The sequence below is a fragment of the Anarhichas minor genome, unplaced genomic scaffold (genome assembly GCF_050575085.1).
Source record: "Anarhichas minor isolate MPS153535 unplaced genomic scaffold, ASM5057508v1 ptg000026l, whole genome shotgun sequence".
Lineage (NCBI taxonomy): Eukaryota > Metazoa > Chordata > Actinopteri > Perciformes > Anarhichadidae > Anarhichas > Anarhichas minor.
Genome location: NW_027466472.1, coordinates 10,102,053 through 10,115,599, shown reverse-complemented (window position 1 = coordinate 10,115,599; position 13,547 = coordinate 10,102,053). Strand labels below are relative to the sequence as shown.

General features: G+C 41.8%; 1 protein-coding gene across 1 annotated transcript; it reads left to right on the top strand.

Moving 5' to 3' along the window:
* The first annotated feature begins 507 nt into the window (after window positions 1-507).
* On the top strand, window positions 508-13,031 carry ppp2r1bb (protein phosphatase 2, regulatory subunit A, beta b). The gene is made up of 15 exons (XM_076100185.1): window positions 508-663; window positions 1,298-1,388; window positions 1,560-1,660; window positions 1,805-2,037; window positions 2,132-2,279; window positions 2,404-2,559; window positions 4,516-4,630; window positions 4,859-4,929; window positions 6,540-6,674; window positions 9,390-9,563; window positions 9,711-9,771; window positions 10,586-10,740; window positions 10,924-11,066; window positions 11,162-11,253; window positions 11,368-13,031. The coding sequence occupies exons 1-15, from the start codon at window positions 586-588 to the stop codon at window positions 11,382-11,384; spliced, it is 1,770 nt and encodes a 589-aa protein (XP_075956300.1). The 5' UTR covers window positions 508-585; the 3' UTR covers window positions 11,385-13,031.
* The last annotated feature ends 516 nt before the right edge of the window (window positions 13,032-13,547 follow it).

Genomic DNA, 13,547 nt, shown 5'->3' with positions numbered 1-13,547 from the left:
GTTTATTTAACGTTATACAGTTTCTATGTGTTGCATGTTGGAATCATGTATTGTAATTACATCCAATCGATTATATACACTGTACACTATATACTATAGTATACTAAATTCAATAATAATTTTTTTTGCATTTTATCAATTATAAATATTCATGACATTGGTTACAAATACATGTGTTTATGTTGAATCATTGTGAGGTGGTGCTTTTCCAGTGTGGCCCTACTTTTCCTGTAAACTGTAAATAAACTATAATTCTAAATTCAGTACTTTGGCTATAAATAGACAATGTGATACGTTTACTGCTGTAACTATTGGGTACTTTATATGTTACACAATTCGGTGGTTCTACCATTCTTGGACGTTTTGCATGTTGAAGTTTTTTTGTTTTTTTTCATATAATATTTCATTTTGTCTTTTGTGGTTTTTATTCGCTTGACCTGAAGTTGTTGCTTTGCGGATTTTCTCGGTGGTTTCTTGAAGGCAGCAGCAGCAGAAGCATAGGTAGGCCCTGCAGCCGCTCTTCTCACGCAGAAACCCCGTAGTGCAACACAGCAGCGCCATTCGGTAACTGCAACAATATCCAAAATGGCAGGAGCTGATGGAGACGACTCTCTCTACCCTATCGCCGTTCTCATTGACGAACTGCGAAATGAGGATGTCCAGGTACGTTAGTAACACTTGAATCGTCGTTTATAATGTTCTGTAAAAACATTTTTACGTGACGTTATTTTAGTCGAGCATCTGATTACCAGCTAACGCTAAGCTAACTAGCACATACGCAAGCTAACGTTCCCGACCAAGGCCTATCAGATATGTTCTGCCAATATAGTTGATTTGCTGTCATTATTTAAGACGTTAACTTTTAATCGTTTGTGTTTTTCGCCGCGTAGTTCTATCAACTAAAATGTTAAAGCTGTGCAATTGACGTCAATTGGTAACACAAGCTAACCATTGGTTTCATCGTCTTAACAGAATGCTAGCTAACAGATTCGAGTTAGCAATCACAACAGCAGGGCGTTACAGGCCGCAGTGGGTTCACTGTTATTGGCCTGTTTATCAATTAATGCAACCGTAAAACTATCATTTCGGTTCAGCTTTCTTTAGAAACGCTGAATAATGTCAACGTTACGTTTTACATTACTGGTTGCGAAGACGCGGACTGTAGCCAAGATTATAACGTTAACATCAAATGCCTTTTTACTAATTCCTACCTGGGTTAGCTGAGTACTGTGAAGCCTAACATTAATCATTGACACCGTTTATTGAACGTGCTTACACTTGTGAATGCTTATTGCAGTTACGACTGAACAGCATCAAGAAGCTGTCCACTATTGCCTTGGCACTTGGTGTTGAGAGGACTCGCACTGAACTCCTTCCTTTCCTCACAGGTAATAAAGTGAATCATCTCACCCAGATACTTATTTTAATGTTGTCACGTGGAAAAATGCTGAATGTGTGGTACTTTATATAACTGCTAGCTGTCGAATCAGTCATTGTATTACAACTTCATACATATATATATGTGCACAGATTTGTAATGACTCTTCCTCTTCCCTTAGACACCATCTATGATGAAGATGAGGTGCTCTTGGCCTTGGCTGAGCAGCTTGGCAATTTCACTATGTTGGTGGGAGGGCCAGAGTATGTCCACTGTCTCTTGGTAAGTCATCGGAGAATTTATTTTTTGGTTGTTTTTATGAGGAATTCAGTTTAGGGTTATGGACACTTCTGAAGTCTAAATGTGTTGTATCTGTAAATAGTTGCACATTAACCCTATCTCGTCTTCGTCCTTCTTGATACACAGCCTCCTCTGGAGAGCCTAGCTACCGTCGAGGAGACCGTCGTCAGAGATAAAGCTGTTGAGTCCCTGCGCAAGATCTCTCAGGAGCATTCTCCAGTTGACCTGGAGGTCCACTTTGAGCCTTTGGTCAAGCGGCTGGCCAGTGGCGACTGGTTCACTTCTCGCACATCTGCCTGTGGTCTCTTTAGCGTCTGTTATCCTCGTGTCTCCAGCACCGTCAAAGCAGAGATCCGCCAGTAAGTAATTCAATACCTGACGTGATTGTTTTCGGCTTCTCAACAGGTTTGTTTATTCGGTGTTCTCTGATGAAATGTCTGTGGTTATCTCCAGGCATTTTCGCACCTTGTGCTCCGATGACACTCCGATGGTGCGTCGTGCTGCAGCATCTAAACTGGGGGAGTTCGCCAAAGTCCTGGAGCTGGATTACGTAAAAAGTGACATCATTTCCCTCTTCACTGCTTTGGCCTCTGATGAGCAGGTACGAGCAGTTGTCTTCCTTCTTCTCAGTTTAAACTGCTTTTGTACTCTGTGTTCTGCATCCCCCCCACCTGGCTGTTAATCCCAGGAATAGCCAAATTGATCATGTTACCTTTCTCCATCAGGACTCAGTGCGGCTGCTTGCTGTGGAGGCTTGTGTCAGCATTGCCACTCTGCTGCCTCAGGAGGACCTGGAGTCCCTGGTGATGCCAACACTGCGCCAGGCTGCAGAAGATAAATCCTGGAGGGTCCGCTACATGGTGGCTGACAAGTTCTCTGAGGTTAGTAGCAGACTTTCTTTTCAAATTTTTCCTCCCGTTACTGGCATCTTGGTTAAATGTAGAATTGGCCAAACATTTCTATTGAGAAACAAGTGCATTGTAGCCCAGTGTTGCCCCAGTTTGACTCTTCCATGATGTTGGATTCAGAGTCAAGCTGTAACAAGTACTTCCAGAGTGCTGGTACTTCTGCATTGGCAAATGTGACTTTTTCCTTAATTTACATTTGTGTGGTTTTGCTGTTGCGCATGTTCTCTTCAGTAATATTATTGCTGAATGGAACATATTTGTTTTTTCATAGAGCAATAAAGACATAGGGTGCACAAGTGGGAGAAACCAAGACATTTACATTAATTTGGTACCAATTGCTTAATCAATAATGTGTGAATTTCCACTTGTACTCTTATGAATAGAGATTACATGCATTCACTGGTGCACAGTGACAGAGTTATGCTTACTGGTTCCCATTCCTCTGTGATCATGTGCAATGCTGGGAAAAGCGGTTATCCCGATTACTAAAATTCACCACCATCAACTTATGGTGTGTGTTTTTTATTGCATTCCAAGATAAAGTCCTATGTCGTCCCATCCCGAGGCTCCACACACACACCTCCTTTGTTGCTCAAAGCTGCAGATGGTTGTCATAACATTATTGGTTAAAAACTGGTAGGTAGTAGCTTTTTTTTTTTTTTTTTGCAATTTTAAAAGGGATAAAAGTATATATTTAATTGAACTTTTAGGAAAACTAGAATGAAGCAATAAAAACACACAGAGGTGGTTAGAAGTCCTCTTAATGGCCATCCCTCTGGCTGGACAGCACTGTAATGAAACGTCAGTGAGTCCAATTTAACTCATTTCAGTAAAATGTTTTCCATTTTATTTCTGATCTTTGTAGGTTAATATCATTTTTTTTTTTTTAATGTTATGGTCAACTTTGTTAAGCCAACTGTTGGTTCCATGACTCTGGGAGGAACGTTGGTTTGTCGCTTTCATGTCTGATGTAGGGCCAAAAATCACATCTCTGCATTTTTAGGCAGACTAGCAAATATGCAGTAAATATGTTGGTATTTTCTACCATTGTTGGTTGAATGTTCAGTTGTAAGTCATGGCTACATGTGAGGTGTCACAGCCACTTTCATTACAACGTATGATACGGTTAAGCTACGTTACAGACAAATAATTGAGGACTGCTTTAATTCAACGATATAGTCGTGCTATTTTCAACAATTTGTCATTCAGGATTCTTCAACTAAAGTGTTTTTTAATTAAATCTTTGTTAAGCCGAGGTTGCATCCCCTTAGCAATATGAACATGCACACCTGCAGTGTTTTATTCACAAATGTACACTGTTCACTTGACAAGCTGTCTGCTCTGAGTGCATCCACCTCTCTCTCTCTCTCTCTCTCTCTCTCTCTCTCTCTTGCGCCTTTTTTATTAGATGTGCAGTTGTGTTAAACTGAGCTTTGTCATCACTCACGCTGGAGAAATTCCACACAAATGTGTGTCTGGCTGTGACTTAGCTGTTTGTACCGCCGTGTGCGACGTACAATATCTTAGCCATGGGGCACATATGTGTAAAATATGAGACCAGTCGTGGCCGATCAGCTGAAAACTGTGCGGTTACAATAGGCAGCCGGTTAATCGGTCCAGCTCTACTCGTAGTGCTGAACCGGGCTGTTGCACTGCGTTCAGGACTTTGGCATGTGGGGCAGTGACGGGGTTAATGGCAGATTAATCTGCATGTAAGTAAGCTTCTTGTTGGAGACAATTTACCAATTCAATGACAGCCTGAACTTTGAGTATCATCATAGTTGGTATGTCGCCTGTTACAAAGCTTTAATTACCCACCTTTTATTCTTGATCCTCCACTGAAATTCATCCATGTTTATTTTTTCTATTGATGTTTTCCCCACATGCTTATTTGGCTATTGACACGTATATATTTCTCTCCAAATGTAGCTCCAGAAAGCAGTCGGGCCAGAGATCACCAAGAACGATCTGGTCCCGGCCTTCCAGAATCTTTTGAAGGACTGTGAAGCTGAGGTCCGTGCTGCTGCCGCCAACAAAGTCAAAGGTGAGTACATGAACACACACAGTAATAAAGCCTTAATACCAGAGAGTATGAAGGCAAAACAATGTCAAAGAGCGAGAGCGGGTCTCATTTGTGCTCGCGGATTTCGACATTGATTTGCCTTCAGAAGAGAGACTCACTGAAAATTGCATGTGTTAAATTGAACAACTTGTTTTCGTCTCTTGTCCAGTCGGTTCCATATTTATATTGATGGTGTTCTCTTCTTCTTAGAGTTCTGTGAGAACCTCCCAGAGGACAATCGTGAGCAAATCATCATGACTCACATTCTGCCCTGTGTCAAGGTAAGAAATACACTGTTCTGTCTGCCACACCGTGACGTTTCTCTGCTGCTGCACCTCTCAGTCGAACAAAAACCACTTTGAGTTGCTATGTGTTATTAAGCATGGATAAAGGACTCGAGGCTTATCTTTTTATAGTTGGCATGTGGTGTTGTGACGACTCAATTGCTGATGAGCAGCAGAAGTTGTCAAAACGTTTTAACAGCATTACACGAACCACTCATAAAGACACTAAAAATGTCTATTATACAAATGTCTATTTGCCAGTTGCATAGAATAGTGTGCTCACGGTTAAGTACAGTAGGTTCAGCCAAAAAGCTGCTGTGTAAAATGTGATGCACATTTACAACACAGTTATGATTTGTTAGGTTTGATCTTCCAGCGGTGGTAAAACTGGTTTCTTTAACGAGCTGTACTTTGCTTTCCTTCGCTTCATTTGCTCAGTTCTCAGCAGTTGATGCGTGGAATATTTAAACCGGCCAAATCTAACAAAATAAGAACCAAAATGCTTGAATAAGATCTCGGATGAAACGACATATTGGCAAACTATTTGGCAGATGTATCCACAGCGAGACACTCATTAACTGTGTGCTTGCTTTGATGTTCTTGATCAGCGTAAAGTATATCACCCATTCAAGTACACAGCATTCACATACACAGAAAATGAATAAAATAAAAAGGAGGGATGATCTGACTATAACCTGTAGAGACAGCAGACATTTAGATATCCAAAGATGGTAATTGTAAATGGTTATAAAGCCATTTTCTAGTCCTCCGACCGCTCAAACTCCACTACATGTCAACGCTCACACACTGATGTCAGAGGGTGCCAACCTGCCTGTCAGGATCTAATCTAATGCACGTTCACACACCGATGGCACAGCCTTCCAGAGCAATTGGGGGTTTTGTCTCATGCCCACGAACACTTCCACATGCACAGTAGAGGAGCGAGGGATTCATCATCCAATTAGTGGACGTCCTGCTCTACCTCCTGAGCCATTAAGATGCCCCCTAACAGCAACCTGACTACAAAGGGCTATTAATGGTAGACAGTGAGTAAGACATGGTGTCTGTGTGCCGGTAGTTGTCTGATTTTGAACACCAGGTGGCACTGTTGTTTTATGTCCAACACTAGTTCAGTTGTAGTGCTGCTGATTAACAAATCTTACAGAATTGATTTTTTTTTTATTCACTAATGGAAGTGGCAGTGACATTCCTGGATCTATAAACTATTTCATACAAAAAGTACAGATCAGTTTCACAAGGGCTGGTTTTGCTGATCCTGTTAACGTATCAAGTTTGAAACAAAGCTGAACAGTCACACAATTCTTAAGTACTTATTTATTTTTACTTGAAGCTCTGTATGATATTGGTTTGATCAGTTATCTTTGAAATATGTTGGGACACGGTGCCATGAACATAATGCCTAAAAATAGAAATATTCCAATGTAAGCGTTAATAATATTGAAATTGTACATTACACACAAGTGGATTATAGCCTCCCTCTCTGTAGTGTGTTGTGAATATGACCCACAGCAGTAGTTCTGATGTTTTAATTGCATACATTTTGTCCTAACCGTTTGTTTGTCTGCTCTCTCTCTGTCTCTCACCAGGAACTCGTCTCAGACACCAATCAGCATGTGAAGTCCGCCCTGGCCTCCGTCATCATGGGCCTGTCCACCATCCTGGGCAAGGACAACACAATAGAGCACTTACTGCCTCTCTTCTTGGCTCAGCTCAAGGACGAGGTAAAGACAACGCACACTCGTCATGGCCGGGCTCAGTTTCTGACAGTTTACACACCTGGCTTTTGAAACCCTTAAGGCAGTGCTTAGTTTGGTAACACTCGCAACAAAAGCTTCATGTGACGCGCCCGCCTTTTACCAACTTGTTTGGCCTTTGGGGATCAGCGCATCTGCCAGAGGTTAAAGCCACTTAGCTGCAGCCACCGGGTGTAGCTGGTAGGAGGAGGATGGGTGCAGCTGACAGGCCGTACAGTTAGAGGACGGGGTTGCTGTGTCTAGAGGGACGTGTAAACAAACGCTGGACACCTTGCAACTAGATACGATACTGCAAGATGCGTTTTGATTGTATGTGTGTCTAATCTAGGTAGTCGGTGGTTAAAGTACGTCATGCTAGCACATTTTAGTATAGTTCTGTAATTAAATTGGACATATCCTTTCATTAGTGTGTCTGGTTTGCATTTGTTATTTTTGTGGCTGTCGGTATGAGACGTACCGTTTGAAAGGATTTGTTCCCAGAGCTGTTACAGAAGTATATTTGTGGAGCGATATGTTATGCGAGAGTGCATAAAGTTACAATAGGCTGGATTCTAAAGGAAGAATGTACGATGACATTCATCAGCTAAAAGAACCAGTTCATCGAGAACGATGGCCCAATGGCATCCTGTCCTGCGAATACATCTCCATGACCACATTTGCATATTGAGATTAGACAGGTTAGACCACACGTGTCAAACTCAAGGCCCGCCACGTCATTTTATGTGGCCCGTGAATCCACCAGCAAAAATATATATATATATATATATATATATATATATTTTTTTTTTTTTTTTATTTTTTTTTTTTTTTATTTTGGGAAAAAAATAGTTAGACTTGAAAATAAAAGTATCCCCATGGTCAAAATTATGAGATAGAAAGTTGAAATTATGAGATAGCATGATGTCTGTGTACCGACATTAAAACTATCACAACAGGTGGACAGGAGAGGCAACAGCCCGTAAAGAGGTTTTCCAACAAGTGATTGAGTTGAAAAAGGTCGACAAATAATCCCAAAATGTCCACGAAGAAAAAAATTGATGCAGAGGGAAGAAAATGTAATTTAAGGTGGGAAAGCGAATACATGTTTGTGCTTCACGTCGGCATTTTGACACCAAACACGGAGCAAAATTTAGCCTCCAAGAAAAACATCAAATTGTCCAAGAATTAAAAGGCAGAGTGCAATCACAGCAGAATATATTTACAGAAGCTACAGCCCAGTGCTGCTAAAGGTATGTGAGCAGGTGAGCTCCGACCAGATACAGACTTTTACAAATGTCAGTTTGTGAAGAAACGCCATCGCAGACCGAGTTCATGAACTAACAGCAATCTAACAACACAGCTAGCTAAGAGACGAGCAGGTACTCGTCTTCTTCATTAGCTGTTGATGAAAGCACAGACAACACGGACACAGAGCATCTATCCATGTTTATAAGACCTGATCTCAGTGAGGAGCTCTTGGATGTAGCTGCCATGCACGGGACGACGGGGACATTAGTGATGCAGAGAGGTGACAAAAATAGCTTTGAACAAAGTTAATGTAATAACTTGTGTTTGATATTTGTCTTTGTTATTTTCATTAAAAGTTTGGTCTTTGATAGAGTAATGTGGGTTTCTTAACCCTAAATTAAAATTATTTATTTATAATAACAGAAATGTGCTTAAATATAATTTTACATGTATATAACTGCATGTACAATATTTTTACACTTGAATAAACAATAATCAAATGTAGAGACAGTTATTTAACAATATGTTAGGAAGTAGTTACATTTATACAGTCTTAGAGTTACAACCGGCCCTTTGAGGGAAACTATGATGCTGATGTGGCCCGGAGTAAAAATGAGTTTGACACCCCTGGGTTAGACGTATATTTATGTGAATGTTTTGGAAGGTTTGCGGCTCTCATTTCTTCCACTGCTTCCTATTTAAAGATGGCCCCGTTTCCTCACAGCACAAACCAAAGACTAAGAGTGACTAATTGGATTTATGTCCTAAATGACAGCGTTGACTTGCACATTTCAATAACTCAAGGTGCCGAGGACAGTCTAAAGGGAGTACGGTGGAGGATGTTCTGCAGACGTGCCATTTATTTATTGGCTAAATTATTACAAAGTGTGACTGTTGTATCTCCATTTAAGCCTCTGGTATATAAACCTGGGTTACAATGGTCTTGACAAAACTACTTGGAAGTGTTATTTTATTTACAGTGACTAAAGGAGCTTAGCTGTAGACAATACAGTTACACTTGAGAGATAAAAACGCTGCTAGAGTTGTACAATATGATGCTTCAAATACTTTGAGCTGCTAGGAAAGGATGAGGGCCCACCCTATTAGATTTTACTTTATTGTTTTGAAAGGCTTGCAATGCCCACCTTTCATTCAAAGACATCATAATCAAGTGTGCTAATAAAGGAGTTATAGATTGATAACGTGTTGCAAGATGCATCAGACTGTAATTGGTAAAAACAACTTCTTACGGTATGCAGGTTCGTTATCCTGTAATTCCTGTAATATAAGAGCTCCCTGAGGTCCATAAAGATCCTAATCACCACCTCTTAGACCCATTGTTTGTTATTCCAGTGGCACTCGGAATGCGGAGTTAAATATCAAAATACTTCGTTGTGCTAAAGTGCGTGCTGCCATGTGCTTATTAACGCGCTGCTCTTCGTCTTTCTGTCGCAGTGCCCCGAGGTGCGTCTCAACATCATCTCCAACCTGGACTGTGTGAACGAGGTGATCGGCATCCGTCAGCTCTCCCAGTCGCTGCTGCCAGCCATTGTGGAGCTGGCGGAGGATGCCAAGTGGAGGGTCCGCCTCGCCATCATCGAGTACATGCCTCTGTTGGCAGGACAGCTGGTGAGTCGCGGGGTCTAGGAACGCAGCTGAAACTCACACAGAATGTTTTGAAGGTCTTCAAATTGGCACTAAGAAATATTGGCAATGTGATTTGACTGTAGACGTCCAGGAGAGTAATCTGATTACAATGTGTCCATGTTTTCTCAGGGGGTGGAGTTCTTTGACGAGAAGCTCAACACCCTGTGTATGGCCTGGCTCATTGACCACGGTAAGGCACTTCTATGGGTTCAAGTTCTCCGCGGTATTAACAAATTGAACTTGTAAATATAAACCTACTGTTTTGTGGCATGACATAGTGCATGCGTTTTACAAGTGGTTGCTTTAACAGAGTTTGGTGATATTCTTTTATTCTATGGATTCAGATTGTTCCAAATATTGTCCTAGTTTTATTTCTGTTCTCACAGCCCAATAACCTCCAGAAAATCTGTCGTAGAAGATGATGTAGATTTATACTGCAGTTAAAAGAGTTACACATCTAGTACTGGTATTCTGTGAGACTATCCCCCATATTCACTTCCTGGAAGAGCTGTGTACCCGTAGAGATGCACAACACACCCTGCTCCATTTTTTAACTCTGAACATTGTCTTTTGGGGACATTTTTCACTCCGAGTATCAAGTTTTCCAATTGGAGACACACACATACACACACACACTTGCAGTTGAGGACAAAGGGCCGACTGGGTTACATCATTGGAATGCTGCTGGTGTTGGTGTGAGTTTCTGTGTGTGTGTTTTGGTGATGACGGGTTCGGGCTATGCCACCCTTGTATAATCCCCTCCAAAGAAAAACAGGACTAGAGAAATCAGCCCAGAGTCTGTCCCTCACTGACTCCATTACAAAGACTGTATTTACTCAATATACCGAGTTATGTATACATAGTAAGATTTTTCAATCAAATTAAGTAAAGTCATTATTGTATACATGGCCTATTGCCACAAATTTGCCTCAAAGACTACGATCCTCCCGGTCATTGAACACGTGTAGTTAAACAATGGAACACCTCTCGCTGTCATATTCTAGTGTATGCCATCCGTGAGGCAGCCACCTGTAACCTGATGAAGCTGGTGGAGAAGTTTGGAGCGGAGTGGGCGCAGAACACCATCGTGCCCAAAGTGCTGGGCATGGCCAACGACCCCAACTACCTCCACAGGATGACGACTCTCTTCTGCATCAATGTGAGTCGACGGCATCGATTCCCATTAACGTGCCCTCGTGTTTGAAGGGCTTAACGTCCCGCAAAGGTGGCACATTTTCTCAGTATGTCTAAAGCTGTGTTGGTTTGTTATTTGAATGGAGTATTTGTCCATTGTTTGTGAATGCTGTTTACGGCTGGTGACCGTCTGTATTGTGCGTCTCAGGCTTTGTCAGAGGCGTGTGGCCAGGACATCACCACGAAGCAGATGCTGCCAGTGGTCCTCAAGATGTCCAACGACCAGGTGGCCAACGTACGCTTCAACGTGGCCAAGTCCCTTCAGAAGATCGGCCCCGTCCTCGATAGCAAGTATGTCTTCTTTGTCATTTTTGTCATCGGATGTTTTCTCTCCAGAGCGATAGAGGAACGTTTGTTCAATAATTGTCGTCCTCTTTGTCCTGAAGTGCCCTTCAGACAGAAGTGAAGCCGGTGCTGGAGAAGCTCGCCACAGACACAGACATGGATGTCAAGTACTTTGCCCAGGAGGCCATCAGTGGTAAGCGTTTCACTCTTATTATTGTAAACGCACTTTTAAATGACACGAAGCAAATCTGACGTGCATTTTAAACTTATGAAATGTATTCATTCTTGTTTTCTCCCTTTCACACAGTTCTGGTCCTCGCATAACTAACCCAACATGGCCTCTCCAGACAACCACCCAACACTTTCACAAGATATTTATTGATGTTCAGGAACAACTGGTAAATGTATAGAGAAAGCTGTTAACAATTGTTTAATCCATTTTTCATTCTTCCTTTTGTTCACTGTCTAATAGTAGACTATGTTCAGGCCCAGCACAGGCTTCTTGGTTCCCCCTCTTTGCTGTAAATGGGTGCTTTAGCAACGGCAAAGTGTGCTGAACTTGCATTAAGTGATGCATGCTGACTAATGTGCTTCTGTACGAGCTAAGCGTCGCTGTCCAGAACCCCTCTTCACATTCCTCCCTTTACGTCCTCTGCAGCTTACCACTCGCCTGTGTTGGCTACCTAGCCCGCCGCGCTAGGCTAGCTCTCCGTACTGCTGCGCTTCTCTCTCAACGCTAGACGCAAACTCTGAGCAGCAGACGGAGCAGCAAGCTGTTTATTTAGCTGAGCTTCCTCCCAAATTCACCGTTTGATAGTCGTCTCCTCCATGAGATGCTGCTGTAGCTCTCCAGAGAACTGATTGAGAAGTCTGTGCAGGTCTACTCGGCTCTGTTTTTTTTTTTTTTTTTTTTCTTTACACCAGACCAAACCTGTTGTTTCCTAAACGGTTCACAGGATTGTTCTATACAAAGCTCTGACAGAGAAATAATGCGGTGTCCATTACTGCATGTAATGTGATGAACTCTCAATGATTGCATGTACTAATCGGTCTCAGACGGTGTCCTTTCCCAACTCTGTGAACCGGACTTAAATGCACAGTTTGTTCTGTACTCGGATTGAATCGGTCAAACCCTAACCCGCTGTAACGCGCCCTTTTCACAGCAGCCATTTAGATGTGTCACAGCCGGGTAAACATAGGTTTTATTGATCAAATTAATTACGCTCATTCTATTAAGAGTCAGTCATTCCAGTGAGCCAGCTTGCCAAATACCAGGGCCCTGGCACACCTTAAAATGCAGCAATTAATGTTATTAATTACACCTGTTTACCCTGCAATGACGGGTCACAATGGCTGCTGTGAAGAGGGCCTATAGGGACCAGCTACGTCATAATCATCCCTCCTCCAAATCCTCAGTGACGTTGTTGATGTGCTCGGGTGGGAATTAGTAGTCGCTAATGATTTGATGATATGTTCTCTGCATTGCTCTTAATCTTTGTGCCAATGACTTTGAGAAGCAGTGGTGTTTTCTTTTAGTACGCCTGGGTAACTAGTCTTCACCTGTCCTGTAAAGAGACGATGTTGTTCTTCTTGAAGGGACACGTAATAATGGCCGTTAACAGGAGGGTAACGCTAACTCGACTCCAGCTATGAGGGGCCGTGGCCCTCGTCCTGTCCTAGAGCCGTCACGTTAAAGTCCTGCATTTTAAATGAGATTTAGAAGCAGACGGTCAGCGAATGTAAAGGATTCTTGCTGACTAATCTCTACACGATGGAGAACTAATGCATGCTTTCATGGAGAACGAGTACCTAAGTCTGCATATTGTTTTATTACGGGGGTGGTTATGGGCCGGTTGAATAAATGTACCTTCTGTGTTGATAAAATAAACTTCTGTCTTTCCCTGAACTTCTCCCCCCCCCCCCCCCTCCCCTCATTTTGTTCTTGAATAAACCTCGATTAATTGACCTGTATCACGGAGACTGCTTTTATTTTGAAATCTCTCCCAACAATTGGGAGGCTGTACTACTGTGTCTTTAAAAATCTGAATAAAGTAACACAAAGGAACCAGTGTAGCCGGCTTTTATAACTAGTTGCTCAAGTACATAAAGGTCTCGTCACTGTTCATGTGCCACATGATGGACGAGCAACAGGAAAAGATCAGAACAACCACTTCAATTTGAATCTAGAAGTATTTTTATGGAATAGAAGATGCATTATTTATCTCCTTGAGGAAAGTCTTTTAGTAACATTTTCTACAGCAAATTATTGTGAATTCTGTTTTATCACATTTCTTTTACACATACTAAACTATTACTTATTTGACATACTGTACTATGAACAAATCATTTTTATGACCCAGATCTGGTTTTATTTTATGACATGTTTACGCCATAATACACTGACTTTCTTAATGTCATGCGCTACTATGAAATTCTTATGATTTGCTATGCAATGACTTTTTATGACGTGCGACACAATCACTTTTC